The sequence below is a fragment of the Aotus nancymaae genome, unplaced genomic scaffold, assembly GCF_030222135.1.
Source record: "Aotus nancymaae isolate 86718 unplaced genomic scaffold, 86718_ANA_hifiasm-v0.15.2.pri h1tg000040l, whole genome shotgun sequence".
Classification (NCBI taxonomy): Eukaryota; Metazoa; Chordata; class Mammalia; order Primates; family Aotidae; genus Aotus; species Aotus nancymaae.
Window position 1 is genome coordinate 1,780,999 of NW_026988454.1, and position 19,729 is coordinate 1,800,727.

Sequence of the window (19,729 nt, forward strand, 5' to 3'; positions counted from 1 at the left end):
AAGATGCATGCATGAAACACCATGCTCAGGACCACGGTGGTCTTAGGGGCTGTCAGGATCCTGCTCAGCTGATCCCCCATCTCAGCCGATCCTCCCTCATGAGTCAGGTTTGCCCGCGTGTTCTCCTGTGTCTGTGTCCCAGCAGCGGCCCATGTGTCTTCCTGGCTAACCTCAAACCCCAGTAACACATCCAAGCAAGCCATCGAGCCATTCTTCAGAAAGCAGCGGCTAAAATGCAAGGAGTTTAAAGGTATTTATTGAAGAGGTCATTTTACTCCATGATATCTTTGTCCAGATGTGCCCATTCTGTTTTTCAGCAGCTCAGATAACTGAAAACCACAGTTCAGCTGCATTTGCAAGAACTGTTAACCCAAAAGGCGCTCCCTCTGCAACACAGACCCTCTGTAACGACGGATGAGAAGACATTACTCGAGATTTCTGCCTGGGTATTCCACCCAGGGGCTTGCCTCAGGATCCAACTGGGGAAATATGAGGTTATTTGTTTTGCTTTTTGCCTCCGTCTGTGACCCGACACTGCCAGCAGGGTTTTTTGTTTTTTTTTTTAAGTAAACACCTGTCATCTCACTGCTGCTCCCACGGTCTTCGGTGGCCTGCCGGAGCAGGATCCATCTGCTGACAGCACGTGTGGGGACGGTGGAGGCTTGGGCTCTGCCCAGCATGTCCTGCACTGCCTTTTAACTTAGCTTCAGAGATGAGCAAGTGAGCGTCTGCACAGGAGGCATTCCTTCTGAGGGCTGGCTCTGTGTGACCAGCTAAGTGAGAAACTACGACTTAATGATAGACTAAAAACCTCTGCAGAGGATATGGTGGAGTCCAGCAGATAAAGGCTGTGTCGGCTTTTCCCCCATGGCTGAAGCATGCTGAGAACACAGAATTAGCACTAACCCCAAATAAGCTTTGTAAAAGTTAATCACTGCAGACAGCACAAGCCAGTCTGACGACGGCTCCCAGCCCAGCCTGACATCCCTCGCAGGGGGACCCAGGGGACTGCAAATATTTTAACAGACAGAGAACGATGATGCGGGACACACAGTCAGTCACTGGAAGAGGGACATCTTTGTTTCTAGAACTCTGTTCAGGGCCTGGACCCTTAGTACCGCATTGACGCTTTTTTTTTTTTGAGATGGAGTCTCTCTCTCTCACCCACGCCAGAGTGCAGTGGCTCGATCTTGGCTCACTGCAACCTCCACTTCCCGGGTTCAAGCAACTCTTCTGCTGCCTCAGCCTCCCAAGTAGCTGGGACTACAGCACACACCACCACCACGCCTGGCTAATTTTGGTATTTTTAGTAGAGATGGGGTTTCACCATATTGGCCAGCCTGGTCTCGAACTCCTGAACTTATGGTCTGCCCTCCTCAGTCTCCCAAAGTGCTGGGATTATGGGCTTGACCCACCGCACCCGGCCATATTGACTCTTATGACTGTTATTCGTTATTAATTATCAGTACTAGTAGCTCACGTTTGTGTTCTTTGTACATTTTGAAACCCTTCCAAGTACTTCATTAGCTGTTATTCTGCGAGATGGAAGAGGCTTGTAGGGGAAACTGAGGCACGGGACAATGAGAAGTGTGCCCAAGGTTGCTCGGTGACCTGGCAGCGTGTGGGGCGTGCCCTGAACTTGGCTGTTGTGTGTCCTGGCAGGAGCAGAGGGTGGGTTCCGGGTCTTCAGGCCACTCTGGTCTTCTTGCCCACAAGCAGAATGTTTGCATTGTGGCACAGAGGGTGAAGTGGGGGTCTGGGAGCTGTAGGCTGCAGGTCAGGGCTCACAGCACAGGGTTCCTCGTGCAGCTGTTGCTGCCATCGCCAGTAGCGAGATTTCCGTCCTTTTACCTGTGTCGTATACACCGGGGGCACTCTCCCTTCAGGGGACCCAGCAAAGACTCTGTGCAATCAATCATCACCCTCTGCTTTCTCAGCTTTTCAGTCCGGGTGCTTATTCTGTTGGACCCACTTACAGCCGGGTAGACTACAGGCACAGCCCCGCTCCCTGAGCCACTGGCCCGTCACACCCATCGTGACGCTTTGAAGACCGTTCAGATTCTTCCCGTGGTGCTTTCCACCCTGTCTCCTCTCTGGTCTGCGTGGTCTTGTGTTACTATTTCAGGAATGATCTATAAATGTGTCTCTTGCTTTATTGGAGCATATTAATTCCACAGTGCCTGAAGCCAGACTGTCTGCAGAAGGCAGATGTTGGGGCCTGAGACCCCAGACTGCATCCGTTTCCCGTGTCATTGCCCAGTCCCCGTTTTCATGTTGCTGTCTCCATCCTCTTCTCACCTATCTGAAGGTCTTCACTAGAAACAGAATACTGACGGGCCTGCTCCGGGCTTCCTCAGACGCGCTTGTATCACGTGAAATGCGTTTCAGCACTGCTGCCACGCTCTGTCATTCTGACATCCTGGGACAAATGAGATGCTTTCAAATGTGGCTGGTGAATTTGATCATGAGCCTGCATTTTCTCTCTGTGCGTTTTGGTATGAATTGTCCGAGTCTCAGAGAGGAGGAATCCAGGGTGGAATTGCTACTGTCTGTCCCATCAAGCTCAAAATCCAGGTGAGATTCGGCTGCCATTTCCCTCTCAACACAGCCCTGCCTACAGTGGCTCCATACCCAGCACGAGGCTGAGTGACTTCTCCCCCAAAACCTCAAACCCAGTCTTAGGTTTGCATGTGGAAATGAAAAGCATGCATGGTAATGACACACATTAGCACCTTCCACGTTTCTGCAGCAGCAGGAAGACATTGACCAGCCTTTAAGATTGCAGCAAGCATCGAGGAAACTGTCCACATGGCCAGAGTGACCAGCTCCAGGTAGCCCCCGGGCAGCCCACGCAGAACCTCACTCCCTGACCCAGACCAGAGTGAAAACGCAGCAGCCTCCGGCTGATGGGGCGTGGTGGTCCGGAGGCCGCAATCGGCAGGCAGAACCGTGATCGGGGTGGACTGTTGCCTGAAGGCTCCTGCAGACAGAAGGAAGGCCCTGGCCCTCGACTAGCGACTGTCCACTCTTGTACGCATGCCTCCCTCTGGCTGTGTTGGGGTCTGTGAGCTGAAAGCCTGGGCTCACCCCTGAGGGGTGGAGAGCGTAAGAAAGCAGAGGCAGGCTCGTTCCTGCGCCTTGCGAGTAGGAGCTGTTTGCGTGGTACGGCACGCTGCAGAACCACCTGGGCTCAGAACCTCCTCACTGGGCATCCTGGGTGACTCCAAGCACTGGGCGAGGCACAGATGGGGCAGATCACAGGGGACGTCTGAGCCCAGCCACCAGGCGAAGCGTCCTGAGATGTAGGGAACTGGTACCTGACTTAGCAGCAGATACTTCGTGTGAAAGGAATGGGAATGCCCTCAGCCCAGAGGATGTTATAGCAGTGCCAGTGCTGGGCTGCGAATCTGACTCGGAAGGCAGGAAGGTGACAGCCTCCGGGCCTGAGCCTCCCAAGTCAGGGTGGCTGGAGAGAGAGCGTGTGCTTTCTTGGACAGCTTGTGTGAAGCGAGGCTGTGGCACTTGCCCCTCGGTTGATGAGGAGGGTGAAGGATGTGGTCTGCAGGAAGCCAGGCAGAACCTGCAGCCTTGCCACATGGGGGTTCCATGGGGAGGGGAAGGGGTTCCAAGGACAGTGGCCAGTCGCCTCGACATCCAGTCCTTCTTGAAGAAGCAGATTGACGTTACATTTTCGACGGTTGAAGCAGAAACAAGGCAGGAATGGAGATGGGGAGAGAAGGAAGCAGGCAAGGCCAGGGTCTCCCACCTTCAGCCCTGGTGGTGCCTGGGCGATGCTGTCGGGGGGGCTGTTCCCGGTGGGTGGGTTCCCTACACTCGGCCTCCACCCACTGGGAGCCTGCAGCAGTCACGCAGGTGTGGCAGCCAGCGGTGTCTCTGGGCACTGCCAGATGTGCCAGTGGAGGCAAAACCCCTCCATGGAGAAGCACCGGACAGTGGGCTCTGGGGACGGTTTTATCGGAGGCTGTGGCAGGGCGGGGGCAGGGGCAGGGGTCCTGGGGCGATGGAGGAAGAGCTGGCATGGAGGAGAGGAGCTGGAGGGGCCATGTGGGCCCTCGCTTACCGAGGCAAAGACTTCACACTAGAATTAATAAGTGACAACTAGTTTTGTATTTTATTTTGTTTCTAATGGAAATCTCTTGTGCAAATAAATTCCTCCTCATAATCAAAGTAGGAGGCCTGGCTCTGTGCTGGATCGAGCTAGTGCACACACTCACTCTCTCTTTCCATCTCTCTCCCTCTCTGTTACCCCTCCTTCTCTCCCCCTCCCACTCCCTCTCCCCGCTTCTCTCCATCTCTTTCTCCTCCCATCTCTCTCTCTGTCTCTCCTTCCCTCCGTCCCTCGCTCCCTCCCTCCCTCGCTCTCACGCAGAGGGAGGGTGTGATTTTACTCCAGCAGGATTCTTAGTAGCCCGGCTCCCAGGACTTGCTGGGTGGGGAACGGGCTGCACTGGCCTGTTCGTGGCACCCGATGGCCTGGGCTTCTCATCTGGTCTCCTTGGCTCAGGAGACATTCTCAGGCAAATGCATGCATCTGGGGAGTTTATTCCCACCTGGCCTGTGCCTCGCTGCAGAAAGCAGCATCCTTTCATTTCTGAAAATGGCTTGAAGAGTAACTGAATGCCTAATGAAAACTGTGCACCCAGGGCACCAAATAATTTGGGGCTGAATTCAACCCTGTGTTTCTGATGCCTCCCACGTGCATACCCTGAGCTCCTGAATTCAACCCTGTGTTTCTGATGCCTCCCACGTGCATACCCTGAGCTCCTGAATTCAACCCTGTTTCTCCTCTGATGGCTCCATGTGCATACCCTGAACTCCTGAATTCAACCCTGTGTTTCTGATGCCTCCCACGTGCATACCCTGAGCTCCTGAATTCAACCCTGTTTCTCCTCTGATGGCTCCATGTGCATACCCTGAACTCCTGAATTCAACCCTGTGTTTCTGATGCCTCCCACGTGCATACCCTGAGCTCCTGAATTCAACCCTGTTTCTCCTCTGATGGCTCCATGTGTACGCCCTGAGCTCCTGTACATCAGGCCATGGCTCCTGCTCCTGATAACCGCCCATGGGAGCTCGGGGGCATCAGTCAGCACCCAGCCCCCCTGCAGTAGCTGTGGGCCCTGGTTTCTGGCCTGGGCTCTGACCCAGGTGCTCCCGGATAAACAGAGCCCCAGGTGGGACCCAGACGTCAAACACCCTCCTCCCTCCTCCTTCCTCCCTCCTCCCCTTCCCATCGGGCCTCATCTGAGGAGGTGTTGAAATCTGCTTTGCAGTGTCCCTGAGAGATGTAGAGTGGGCTTCAGCTGTAGCCACTGCATCTGTTTTCCAGAGCTGCATGGCCATGGGGGTCCCTGACTCCAGAGCTGAGCTCCAGATGGTCACACACAAGTGCCCAAGAGAGGGCTTCAGGCTCGAAGTTTTCAGCCAACACCATGGCAGGATTAAGGAAACCCCATGCTCAGCAGGGCAGCAAGACCCAGCCCAGCCCTGCCGCTGCCTACCAACTACCAGACTGGCCCCTCAGCGCATTGGTGTGGCCCGTGCCTCTGTCACCAGGGTGTTTAACTAAACCCAGCGTCCTCTACCGAATCTGCCCCACAGGCAGCCCTCCCGGCAGTGCCCTCCCTCTCCACGCTTTTCTCCACACTGTGCCCTTCCAGCTCCCTCCGTTTAACCACCACCCGCGGCATCACCCGCCCGAGGATCACGCCAGGTTCCAGATGCCTGTGCCTTGTTCCCTTACATTCAATTATCCCAGCAGAGTGCGTCGTTGCCCCAGAGGACTGAAAACCACTCATCTCAGCTTTGGAATGCATCGTCAGGCAGGGAGCTCTGAGACCGGAGCACGGAGGGCTGTGCACTTTCCGTGCCTTCTGTCCAAGGTCCTGTCCAGGAAATACGTTCAAGCCCAGAGGGGGCCATGGGAAGAGCTGGTTCTCTGCAGATGCAGGCATCCTCCCATAGAGAAGCCTGGGTGCCCTATTCTGACACTAAAGACAGGTTGCTGGCAGAGGTACCACGGCCCCCAGAGCACAGACCCTGAGACAGGTGGCAAGACATCGCCCTGGGCTGGCTCTGAGGTGGCAGTTTTTGCAGTGTCTCACAGAGCTGAAGGTCCATGGTTAGGGTTAGGGTTAAGTGCCCCAGAGTCCCAGGGAAGGAAGGAGAGAGCCCCACGCTGCACTGGGGGCAGGTGGTGGCCCTCCTGTATGATTTTACTTGGAAAAAAGATTCTGCTACCAAAAAGAAGCTTGAAAACTATTACCCTAAAATGAAAAACACTTAGCATGTCCCCAAACCTTTATACCTCAAACTATGCCTTTTATATATCTTTCTATAATATGTAGTTATTATATATGCCATGTTATCGCTAATACCACACATATTCATATATTTTTATATGTCACCTATATTTGAGAATGTGTAGAAATCCCTTGTAATCCACGAGGCAGACGCGGTCTGTGATAATGCTGGTCTCAAACTCCTGACCTTGTGATCCGCCCCTCCCTCCCTGCAGCACGTTCCTGTGTCCCTAGTGTTCTGCAGCAATGTCTGTGCATCCTCAGCGCCCTTTCTTGCTTTCCTTGTGTTAATAGAAGCTGTACCGGAAGGAGATCAAGCCACCGTTCAAACCAGCAGTGGGCAGGCCTGAGGACACCTTCCACTTTGACCCCGAGTTCACAGCACGGACGCCCACAGGTGTGTGCCACAGCGGTTCCCTCTATTGGTGGCTTCTCCCACCTGAGCCCTTAGGGACAGATATCTAGGCACGGGGGATTCCCACGCTTAAGCATTCTTGTGATGGAAAATAACTGTCTGTTCTGTGTGGGGTTTTTGGTAGTGGCTTTCTCTGCTCAGTGATAAAGGTTTAAGTGATAGCCCCAATTCTCTTTTGCTCTCTCCATAACCTCCACCCTGGAAATGCTGTCCTATGGATTCTCGTATTCCAAGTCGCTGGTCCAGTTACTTTCTGTGTCAGAGACACACAGCAAGAGCAAGAAAAGAAGCTGGAAACAATTAAAATCCCTCTTTTAATTAATTGATTTTTTAATTAATTAAAGTGCATTTACGGAGAGGGAAGGTTGTCAGTTATGTCTGTAGATTTGTCAGCTCTGGATATTATTCACGGCAAAAACAAACCCATTTGAAAAGCTGTATCGGCTACTAAATAGCATAGCAAATGGATGTATACATTTGGTCTCCCGGTGTGTCTGAAATTACTCTTGGGGTCTAGCAAGTTTCATCAGAACTGGTCAGCTCGCTTTAAAAGTTATATTTTTGGGATATCAATGAACTGAAGTTTGCTTTTTTATATATGGTAGTTGTCCCGGTCTGACAGGGCTGTCATAACAAAATACCACAGACTGGCTGGTTTAAACATTTATTTTCTCACAGTCTGAAAGTCCAAGTCCAAAGTACTGACAGGGTTGGTTCCTGTGAGGGCTCTCGCCTTGACTTGCAGACAGGTGCCTTCTTGCTGTGTCCCCACATGGCCTTTCTTCTGTATCTGCAAAGACAGCAAGATTGAGCTGGGCCGGGTGCAGCGGCTCTTGCCTGTAATCCTAGCATTTTGGGAGGCCAAGGTGGGCAGATCACAAGGTCAGGAGTTTAAGACCAGCCTAGCCAATATGGTAAAAACCTGTCTCTACTAAAAATACAAAAAACATTAGCCAGGTGTGGTGGCAGGCACCTATAATCTCAGTTACTCAGGAGACTGAGGCAGGAGAATTGCTTGAACCCAAGAGGTGGAGGTTACAGTGAGCCGAGATCCTGCCACTGCAGTCCAGCATGGGTGACAGAGCAAGACTCTGCCTCAATCAATCAATCAATAGAAAGATTGAGCTCTGGTGTCTCTCCACCTTCTTATAAGGACAGCAGTCCTCTTGGATTAGGCCTTCACACTTTTATCCTCATTTTACTTCAGTTATTCCCTTAAAAGTCTACATTATTCTGTTTTCACGCTGCTGATAAAGACATACCAGAGACTGGGCAGTTTACAAAAGAAAGAAATTTAATGGACTCACAATTCCATATGGCTGAGGAAGCCTCACGATCATGGTGGAAGGCAAGTAGGAGCAAGTCCCATCTGACATGGATGGCAGCAGGCAAAGAAGGAGCTTGTGCAGGAGAACTCCCCTTTTTAAAACCCTCCGATCTCATGAGACTCATTCACCATCATAAGAACAGCACGGGAAAGACCCGCCCACATGATTCAGTCATCTCCCACCAGGTCCCTCCCACAACACGTGGGAATTTTGGGAGCTACAAGATGAGATCTGGGTGGGGACACAGCCAAGCCATACCAAGGCCTGTCTCCAAATACAGTAACACGGGGGTTAGGGCTTTAACTTTCGCGTTTGGGAAGGACATCGTCAGTCACAACACTAACGGCATGCTGGTTATGTATAAAACCATCCCCAAGCTCCTTCTGTAGACGTAAGTGGGACACGTCCAGAGAGCCCGTGGTTGTCCAGCCTGCGTCTTGGATCTATGGGGACTCACCGTAGTTTTTCTGACCGCTTTTGAATCTGAAATTGTCGTGTTTGTAAAAAGATAATCAGGAAACAAATAGATGGTCAACCACAAAGTGTCAAGTGTAGATGAAGTTAGAACAGAGAATCCATTTGTTCCTCTGGGTTTAGGCTGTTGATGAAATCCCTGTTCGCCATACCCAGATGAGCACATGAAGGTGGGTGTGAGCTTGCATGGGTTGGGAGGGTGTGGGGCTTGGAGTGGGACTTCTGATGGGCCCAGGCCAGCTCCTGACCCGGACCACATTGGTACAAAGAACAGGAAGAAAGCTGATTCCATGCACTGTTAACTCGGGGGTCCTGCCACCCACTTCTCATTGCTTCTTTTGGGTCCTCCTGCAGTCCCCAGGTAGAATCAAAACTGTCATTACAGCATTGGGTCATCACTGATTCACGATGTAATGAGGTTGCCTTGGAGGACACTCCTGGGTCTGTTTTCTCAAATAAGTGATGGTGGGATTTCACCTAGTTCTCAGTTTCCTTAGAAAGTATTTGGGAAGTGTTGGGGTTGGTCCTTCCCATTGACAAAATGAACCCAATTCACAGAACAGGATTACTTTTCAGTTTCCAAGTTTGAAAAGATGGGGCAGGATTTCATCCTGGCTCTGCCCACAGGTCACCCAAGCAGGTCATTATATTTGTCCACCTACAGTTGACCTGAATGTAAAAGGAGCTCAAAGGGAATCAGGTCCGACCACTAGATCACTGTCCCTGAGTCCACAGGGACCATGTGGTCCCCAACAGAATGTGCACACATCCTTCTGAGGTGCCACCACATGGGGCCGTGTGTTTAAAATGTGGAAAGAAAGTCTGTATTTGTGCTGCTTGGTAAGAAAGTGTTAATACAGTCAACTCGAATATTCACGTGGACATGGATTTTATCTTATCCGTGAAGAATTGAAACTCCCACCTAGTTGGCCAGTGGCACCAGAAGCTTTTTTTTGGGCATGAAGAGAATTCAGTTTTGTTTTAATAATAGCCTAAGGAAAACATAATTAGACACACTACATTCCAATGCTATTCAGAATTGGCTTCCTTATTCCTTGGTTCTTCCAGTTCTCCAATCAGTTTTACTTAATTTATCACACCACAGTTTGCCTTTGAGTAGTAATTGAAATGCTAAAGACACATTAAACTCATTCTGATTTGCATAGGAGAGTAGGTGTCTAAGCATGTGAGCTGCGTGCAGGGCTGGGTGAATGAGCAGCTGCAGAAACGTGACTCTGAAGTGGAAGATAAGCTACAAATCCTTTGTGTTAGACCCTGGATGCACGGGGGATTTGCTTGTGAGTAGACTTTCAGTCTTTTCTTAAACTTCAGCCAGTGTTCAAGTTGGCTTCTATTCCTGATCACACATTGGCTGCCTATTGAAGCACGCTGCTTAGCCAAAAATGGCAATCTAGGATTTAAATCCGATCAGGCAGACTCCACAAATCGGGAAATACCCACAGGATCAAGAGAGGTTGTTTGTAATTACTGTAGTTCTAAATTTCCTTTTCTCTAACTCACATTTTTGCTCTTCTTAAATACTGTGCTGAAAATCAGCATCCCCCAGGTGATTATAAAGTCCTTTAATTCTATTTAGGCCACCTGGCATTTCCTCACTAGCTAGCCACATCGACCAGATGTCAGCCGCTTCACTTCCGGTGAAGAGCCACTAGGCCTTCGGTAGATTGCGTCACTCTTACCCTTTCCGCAGGCTCTCCTTGGTCTGTGCGGGGAGAGACACAAGTTCTCTGGCCAGGAAGGGGTGGCTGTGTCTTCCATGCCTCTTGGTTGGTTAGAAGACATTGCTTATCAGACTTACAGATTTTCCACTTACCAATGAAAGTGTATCTATCAGATTAACATGGCTTGCACACCACCCTGCACACACTCCTCCACAAGCTGTGAGTTAGACTCCCAATCCACACACTGTTCCACAGGCTGTGAATTAGACTCCCAATGCACACACTACTCCACGGACTGTGAATTAGACTCCCAGTCCACACACTGCTCCACGGGCTGTGGATTAGACTCCCAGTCCACACACTGCTCCACGGGCTGTGGATTAGACTCCCAGTCCACACACTGCTCCACGGGCTGTGGATTAGACTCCCAGTCCACACACTGCTCCACGGGCTGTGGATTAGACTCCCAGTCCACACACTGCTCCACGGGCTGTGGATTAGACTCCCAGTCCACACACTGCTCCACGGGCTGTGGATTAGACTCCCAGTCCACACACTGCTCCACGGGCTGTGGATTAGACTCCCAGTCCACACACTGCTCCACGGGCTGTGGATTAGACTCCCAGTCCACACACTGCTCCACGGGCTGTGGATTAGACTCCCAGTCCACACACTGCTCCACGGGCTGTGAATGAGATTCCCAGTCCACACACTGCTCCACGGGCTGTGGATTAGACTCCCAGTCCACACACTGCTCCACGGGCTGTGGATTAGACTCCCAGTCCACACACTGCTCCACGGGCTGTGGATTAGACTCCCAGTCCATGCTCAACACTTCACACTTGTCATGGCTCCTCACGTTCTGAGTCTAAAGCCCTAAGTTAGCCCTAAGAGTCTAAAGTACCTCCAGATTTGAAGATGTTTTAAACTATGATGTAGCTACGTGTGCTTCATTTTTCCAGGGAGAATATGAGGCACGTGGTAGCTGGGGTGATCTCTGGGAGGAGGCCGACCTCAAAGCCAGACTTCCATGCAGTTAACAAACTGAGCAGCAAGAGCGCTCCCTCCTTGAGTGGCTCCGTGTACTGGGAAGCAGAGCCGCTCAGGAAGCCCGTGCTTCTCCGCCAGGTCGCACTGCAGAATTTCAGCTTCTAAACACAACTCAGTGTGCCTTGGGTTTATTAATGATGCCTCGCTAGTCTGCCGGTCGGATGTTTATTTCCAAACACAGCCAACTTGGGTCACATTAGTCTAGGGATCTTGTGGGCATCCACCTGGGGTGACTGTGAAGGCCCCTTTGAGGGCCGACACTGGCTCTGCCTGCCTCTTGGTCCAGGACACTGAGGATGAGCCAGGTCCATGAAGCTTCCTACCACCGGAAGAGCACCAGTGGGGTGCTGGGTCATCTGTCTGTCCACGGCCTGGCCCCCCCTGGCACCAGAGGGCCACGCAGAGTGGGCGCTGGTTCCTGGGTTTTGGAGAAGCAGCCCTCATAACTGTTGCCCCAGAATATGATACTAAGAAGCAAAACACATGTTCTCTGCAGCTGTCTGCCAGCCCCACATGCCTGCCTCACCATGACGAGATAAAACTGAGAACTGGGTGTATTTTCTTCATTTCAAAGTACAGCACCTAAATAGAGGAGGCGGGGAACGAGGGCTAAGAGACAAAGGCCTGCAGGTAGAAAATTCTAGAATATACAGTTACACCCTCTGCATACATGGAGTCTTAAAAGATACATAAATAAGGATGTTTACATTTTTACATGTGGAAAAATTACATATTATATTTTATATATTATAAGTTTACATGTTATATAATATAGTATTCTATTTTAATGTAATATATATTCTATTTTAATATATTAAATCTCTTATTCTGTTATCCTATTACTCTATTTTTTTTTTTTCTTTTGAGACAGAGTTTTGCTCTTGTTGCCCAGGCTGGAGTGCAAGGGCATAATCTCTACTCACTGCAACCTCCATCTCCCAGGTTCAGGCAATTCTCCTGCCTCACCCTCCCTAGTAACTGGGATTACAGGCACCCACCATTATGCCTGGCTAACTTTTTGTATTTTTATTAGAGATGGGGTTTCACTATGTTGCCCAGGCTGGTCTTGAGCTCCTGACCTCAGGCAATCCACCCGCCTCAGCTTCCCAAAGTGCTGGAATTACAGGAATGAGCCACCGTGCCTAGCTCATCTATTTATATATATGTGTGTGTATATATATATGTATTTAAATAATTAAAATATATTTAAATTTTTAAAATAATGTCTGAGTTCTTCTTCAACAGCTTTTTGCTTTTTTCAGTTTGACAAACAATAGCAAGCCACGTCTCTGTCAGTCCACACAGCTGTGGCTCCTTCTGGTGGCCCTGGTCTCGCTGGCAGGACTCACACAGCATCCTTTATAGAGCGTCCTGATATGGATGGGCCACTGTTGACCATGGCCATGATTGTCTTAGTGAGGAGTATTTCGTGTCTCCTTTTTCTTTTCTGTAACATGTATCACTGAAACAGACTTTTTCTACATTTATGTCTAAGTACTTTGGGGTTTTTCGTTTGCTTGTTTTGTCTTTTATTTGTGTAAATGCCGGGTACAGCTGTAGCTTTGTTCATGGGTATATCGCATAGCGGTGCGGGCTGGGCTTTCAGTGTGACCATCACCCGAGGAGAGTTCATTGTACCCATTAAGTCACTTCTCACCCCTCACCTCTTCCCACCCTTCCACGTCTCCATTCTCTGTCCCTCCACACTCGACAGCCACACGCACACATTATTCAGCACCCACTTATGAGTGAGAGCATGTGGGGTTTGACCTTCCTGAGTTGCTTCACTTAAAACAATGGCTTCCATTTCCATCCATGTTGCTGCAAAAGACATGATTTCATTCTTTTTTATGACTGAAAGTATTCCGTTGTGTGTATGTACCACATCTTCTTTATCCAGTCTCCGGTTGAAGGACACTGAGGTTGACTGCACAACTTTACAATTATGAATAGTGCTGCAGTAAGTTCGCAAGTGCGGGTGTCTTTTTGAGACAATGGTTTCTTTTTCTTGGGGTCGATGCCCAGCAGTGGGATTGCTGCATTAAATGTAATTCCAATTTTAGTTCTTTGAGAAAGCGCCATACTGTTTTTTGTAGAGGTTGTACTAATCTACATTCCCACCAACAGTCTATGAGCGTTCCCTTTCTCCACATTCTCAGCAACATCTGTTAGTTTTTTGACTTTTTAGTGATAGCCATTCTGACGGATGTAAGATGATAGCTCATCGTGGTTTTCATTTGTATTTCTCTTATGACTAGTGATCTTGAGCATTTTTTCATATACCATCTGGCCATCTGTATGTCTTCTTTTGAAAAATGTCTGTGTCCTCTGGCCAAAATTTAATGGGGTTATTTGTTTTGTTGCTGTTGTTGAGTTGTTTAAGTTCCTTGTAAATTCTGGATATTGCTCCCCTGTCAGTTGCATAGTTTGCAAATATTTCCTCCCATTCTGCAGATTGTCTGTTCATTCTGTCGATGATTTATTATGCTCTGCAAAAGCTTTTTAGTTTAACTCTCGTATGTCTGTTTTTGTTTTCATTGCTTGTGCTTTTGAGGTCTTTGCCTAGACCCATGTCCAGAAGAGCTTTCCCTAGGATTTCTTCTAGTATTTTCACTGTTTCAGGTCTTCGGTCACTTGAGTCTTTAATCTACCTTAGTTGATTTTTGTATATGGTGAGACACAGGGGTCCAGCTTCATTCTTTTGCTTATGACAAACTAATTTTCCCAGTACCATTTATTGAAAAGAGTGTCCTTTCTCCAGTATATGTGTTTGTCAACTTTGTCAAAGGTGAGTTGGCACCAAGTATGTGGCTTCGTATCCAGGTTCTCTATTCTGTTCCATTAATCTATGTGTCTGTTTTTATACCAGTACCATGCTATTTTGGTTATTATCCTTATGGTATAATTGAAGGCAGGTAATGTGATGCTTCTAGCTTTGTTCCTTTCGCTGAAAATTGCTTTGGCTCTTCGGGCTCTTTGTTGGTTCCATGTTAACTTTAGGATTGTTTTTTCTAATTCTGTGAAAAATGACATTGGTCTTTTGATAGAGATTGCATTAAATCTGTAGATTGCTTTGGGCAATTTGTTCATTTTAATGATATTAATTCTTCTGTTTTATGAGAATGGGAAGTTTTTCTATGTGTTTGTATCATCTACAATTTATTACTGTGTAATTTTGAAAGCAATTCTGTAGGATAAATTTCTAGATGTAGAGTTGTCTTCGAGGACATGCAAATTTTAAAGCTGGATGACCACTACCAATTGACTTTCCAAAAGATTATGCCAGTTATGCTCTCTCCTGCAATTAGAAGGGTGTCTACCCCCTAGCAAACCCAGATGTGACTGATTTCTTTCACTTTTGTTAATTCATTGGGTAAAAGTGTGATCCTATTTAAATATGTGTGTGCTCACTTCTTAGAGAGATTGGGCATTGTTTCAAGCCTATGGTAGCTATCAGAATTCCTTCCTTTGAGTATTTTGCTCCTTTCTCATTGATCTCTGGGAGCTTTTGGTTAGTAGAGAGTTTAGGCTCTCATCTGTTATGTATGATGCAGATATTTTTTCCCCATGAGGCATCTATCCTTTTGTTTTTCTTTTCTTTTTTTTCTTTTTTCTTTTTTTTTTTTTTTGAGAAAGAGAGAGAGAGAATGGGGAGGAGGAAAAAGGAAGAGAAAGAGAGAGAGAGAATGGGGAGGAGGAAAAAGGAAAAGAAAGAGGGAGAGAGAATGGGAGTATTGCTTTCTTGCCCAGGCTAGAATGCAATTTAGTAATGGGTATTGAAAACCTCTTGTATACTGATAATTATACTTAATGATGTAGTCAGGAAGGAATAAGGGAAGAAGATAACAAACAGCCAACCAATATTTAATTTAAACCTATGAAATGCTATGCGATTACTGAGGAGTGATTTACTTCCAATTATATAGTCACCTTTGGAATAGGTGTGAGGTGGTAATGTATGTTTTGTGTATTTGAAGTGGAGAGTTCTATAAATGTTTATTAAGTTTACTTGTTCCGGGTCTGAGTTCAAGTCCTGAATATCCTTGTTAATTTTCTATCTCGTTGATCTATAGAATCGTTAGCTCTTCTTGTTACATTGATTCCCTTTACCATTATGTAATGTCCTTCTTTGCCTCTTTTGATCTTTGTTGCTTTAAAGTCTACTTTATCAGAGGCGAGAATTGCATCTCCTGCTTTTTGTTTATTTGTTTATTTTTACTCTCTGGTTGGTAAATCTTCCTCCTTCTCTTTGAGTCTTTGTGTATTGTTGCACGTAAGATGGGTCTGGATGCAGCATACCGATGGGTTTTGGCTTTTTATCCAATTGAAATATATATAAGTTTAATACTGGCGTTTGATGCTAGCTGGCTGTTTTGCCCATTAGTTGATGTAAATTTTTCATTGTATTAATGTTCTTTGCTTTTTAATATATTTTTGGAAAGGCTTATATTGGTTGTTCCTTTATATGTATAGTGCTTCTTTCAGAAGCTCTTGTAAAGCAGGCCTGGTGGTTGTGAACTCTCTAAGTACTTGTTTGTTCGCAAAAGATTTAATTGTTCCTTCGCTCATAAAGCTTAGTTTGGCTGGATAGGAAATTCTGGGTTGAAAGTTCTTTTCTTTAAGGATGTTAAATATTGGTCCCCACTCTTTTCTGGCTTGTAGGGTTTCTGCTGAGAGATCTGCTGTGAGTCTGATAGATTTCCCTTTGTGGGTAACCTGACCTTTCTCTCTGGCTGCCCTTAGTATTTTCTTCTTCATTTCAACCCTAATAAATCTGGCAATTATGTGCCTTGGGGTTGGTCTTCTTGAAGAATATCTTTGTGGTGTTCTCTGTATTACCTGGAGTTGAATATTACGTTGCCTTGCTAAGTTGGGAAAGTTTTCCTGAATGATATCCTGAAGAGTATTTTCCAACTTGGATTCATTCTCTTCATCACATTCAGGTACACCTATCAAACGTAGATTAGGTCTTTTCACATAGTACCATATTTCCTGGAGACTTTGCTCATTCCTTTTTATCCTTTTTTCTCCAATCTTGTCTTCTCGTTTCATTTCACTGAGCTGGTCCTCGACTTCTGATATCCTTTCTTCTGCTTGATCAATTCGACTGTTTAAGCTTGTGCATGCTTCACGAAGTTCTCGTGTTGTGCTTTTCAGCTCCATCAATTCACTTATATTCCTCTCTAAATTGTCCATTCTCGTTAGCATTTCGTCAAACCTTTTTTTAAGGTTCTTAGTTTCTTTGCATTGGGTTAGAACAAGTTCTTTTAATTCACAGAAGTTTCTCATCACCCACATTTTGAAACCTGCTTCTGTTATTGGAACACACTCGTTCTCCATTAAGCCTTGTTCCGTTACTGATGAGGAATTGCGATCCCCTGTAGAGGGAGAGGCATTCTGATTTTGAGTATTCTCTGCCTTTTTAGGCTGGTTTCTTCCCTTCATTATATATGTATCCGTCTGTTGTCTTTGTAATTATCGACTTTCTAACTAGGTCTCTGAGCGGACGTCCAGCTTTTTGATTCCCAGCGCCGAAATCTGAGCAATCCACTGTGCCGGCCAAGACAGCGGTGTTAAGATTGATGGTGCCTTTCTGCCCAGGAATCTCTGGACTCTGCACCAAGAACTGCCGCTTTAAGGCGCCAGCAAAACCGCCACGCCGGCCACAAGAGTCGCTCTGGCGACCCGTGGAGCTCCTCCGCTGGGAATCTCCTGGTCCATGAGCAACAAATATTCGTCTGAAAGTGTGGCGTCCTCTCGTTCTCTGCGCTTTCACTGGGAGCTACGTGCCCGAGCTGCTAGTGGTCAGCCATCTTGGATCTCTCTCCCCTTTTGTTTTTCTTAATGATAAACTTGAAGTGGGATTGATCTCACAGCAGTCATGCTTTTGAACGCAGATCTTACAGAGATCAGAAGAATCTTAATGGAAGGGAATCACACCTTGTGTACTCTGCCTTTTTGTGGCAGGAGCAACATTGCCCAGATGTCCTTGAAGAGCAGAACACGTGCACAGCACACACACAGTTACACAGCTGTGGGTGCAGGGGTGGGACCTGTTGAATCTAGAGACCAGATGCTAAGGATACAGGATTCACATTCACTACCATTCCATCCTGAGGTTATTGGTGCCTTCTTAACTGAGTCTGGAGTGGGTAGGGGTGGAGGGCTGTGGTTAAGAATATGTAGTAAATTCAGAAGGCAGCAAACTAAGAGATGCCATCAATGATAATCCTAAAGTTTTTGTTCTGGGTATTTTTGCCATTTAAAAATCAAACCATTAGCATCCGTTTCATCTGGTTCAGTATTTCTACATGTTATTTTACCTTTTCCTCCAACACAGGCATACAACACACACACACAAGCACACACAACTTACACACACATATCACATGCACACACACACACAGACACAATCACTTTACCCCAGGGTCACCCAGCTTTTGTGGTATCTGAACTCTGCCCCTGTCACCTGCAGACTCTCCTGGTGTCCCCCCGAGTGCGAATGCTCATCACCTGTTTAGAGGATTCAGCTTTGTGGCCTCAAGTCTGATCCAAGAGCCCTCACAACAAGATCTGCACAAAGTCCCAGTTCACCCAATTGTGCAGGTAACTGTGTTTGCCTGCAGTGGGTTGGAGGTAAGAGGGCACTTGGATGAGGGGTGACTCTGGTGTTCCCTGTGGCCTCAGTCACCTGGGGATTGGGTGCTTAGGGTGAGTCGACTTCAATCACCAATTCTTCTTCCCTGGTGCTTCCTATTGTTCTGAGTGTCTGCCATGGTGGTTCCTTGTGGTGGTCCCCATGATGGTCCTTGTGATGGTCTCCATGGTGGTTCCCATGGTGATCCATGTGGTGGTTCCCGTGATAGTCCCTGTGGTCTCCCTGGTGGTTCCCATGGTGATCCATGTGGTGGTTCCTGTGATAGTCCCTGTGGTCTCCCTGGTGGTTCCCATGGTGATCCATGTGGTGGTTCCTGTGATAGTCCCTGTGGTCTCCCTGGTCGTTCCCATGGTGATCCATGTGGCGATTCCTGTGATAGTCCCTGTGGTCTCCCTGGTGGTTCCCATGGTGATCCATGTGGTGGTTCCCGTGATAGTCCCTGTGGTCTCCCTGGTGGTTCCCATGGTGATCCATGTGGTGGTTCCCTTGATAGTCCCTGTGGTCTCCCTGGTGGTTCCCATGGTGATCCATGTGGTGGTTCCCGTGATAGTCCCTGTGGTCTCCCTGGTGGTTCCCATGGTGATCCATGTGGTGGTTCCTGTGATAGTCCCTGTGGTCTCCCTGGTGGTTCCCATGGTGATCCATGTGGTGGTTCCCTTGATAGTCCCTGTGGTCTCCCTGGTGGTTCCCATGGTGATCCATGTGGTGGTTCCTGTGATAGTCCCTGTGGTCTCCCTGGTGGTTCCCATGGTGATCCATGTGGTAGTTCCCTTGATAGTCCCTGTGGTCTCCCTGGTGGTTCCCATGGTGATCCATGTGGTGGTTCCTGTGATAGTCCCTGTGGTCTCCCTGGTGGTTCCCATGGTGATCCATGTGGTAGTTCCCTTGATAGTCCCTGTGGTCTCCCTGGTGGTTCCCATGGTGATCCATGTGGTGGTTCCTGTGATAGTCCCTGTGGTCTCCCTGGTGGTTCCCATGGTGATCCATGTGGTGGTTCCCTTGATAGTCCCTGTGGTCTCCCTGGTGGTTCCCATGGTGATCCATGTGGTGATTCCCTTGATAGTCCCTGTGGTCTCCCTGGTGGTTCCCATGGTGATTCATGTGGTGGTTCCTGTGATAGTCCCTGTGGTCTCCCTGGTGGTTCCCATGGTGATCCATGTGGTAGTTCCCTTGATAGTCCCTGTGGTCTCCCTGGTGGTTCCCATGGTGATCCATGTGGTGGTTCCTGTGATAGTCCCTGTGGTCTCCCTGGTGGTTCCCATGGTGATCCATGTGGTGGTTCCCTTGACAGTCCCTGGTGGTTCCCATGATGGTCCCTGTAGTGGTCTCGTTGGTGTTCTGAGCCCTTGCTCCCACCCTAATTTGCATTCATCTTAAGGAAGAAAAAGCCCTGGGTAGAATGTCACCATGGTGTGTCTATGGCCAGAGACTGGAGCATCTTCACTGTGGAGTCCAGCTAGGACCCTAAGATAGCAGTTTGATTGGTTGGCATCATTTTCCTGTGATGAAATGTAGGCTTTGGGAGGTTTATGGAAGGTGATATTTTTATAATGAGTTTCCCACCTAATAAATGTGACCAGAATATGGAGAATTCTAAGAGATTAAGCTTAATAATCTTAATTCTAATTGTGATTAAACTTATTTAAGAATTAAGTCCAGGTAAATTGGATGGCATTGGATTTCCATCCTATTTCCTTCCCTGTGGCCTTTTGGAGAAATACAGCATGTGTAAAGCGGACATTGCCATGATACTGCATGCTGCCATGGGTGGCTTTCTGTCTCATTTAACAGCAGGTGGG

At 48.0% G+C, this 19,729-nt stretch overlaps 1 protein-coding gene across 6 annotated transcripts in view; it reads left to right on the top strand.

The window, feature by feature from the left end:
* RPS6KA2 (ribosomal protein S6 kinase A2) overlaps positions 1-19,729 on the top strand; it is a 457,314-nt gene that overhangs the window by 397,689 nt on the left and 39,896 nt on the right. For all 6 annotated transcript variants that reach the window (XM_064360463.1, XM_064360465.1, XM_064360467.1 and 3 more), the window contains 2 exons: positions 6,618-6,720; positions 17,748-17,878. In XM_064360463.1, the coding sequence (XP_064216533.1) occupies positions 6,618-6,720; positions 17,748-17,878 (234 nt within the window). The remainder of the gene's footprint in view (positions 1-6,617; positions 6,721-17,747; positions 17,879-19,729) is intronic.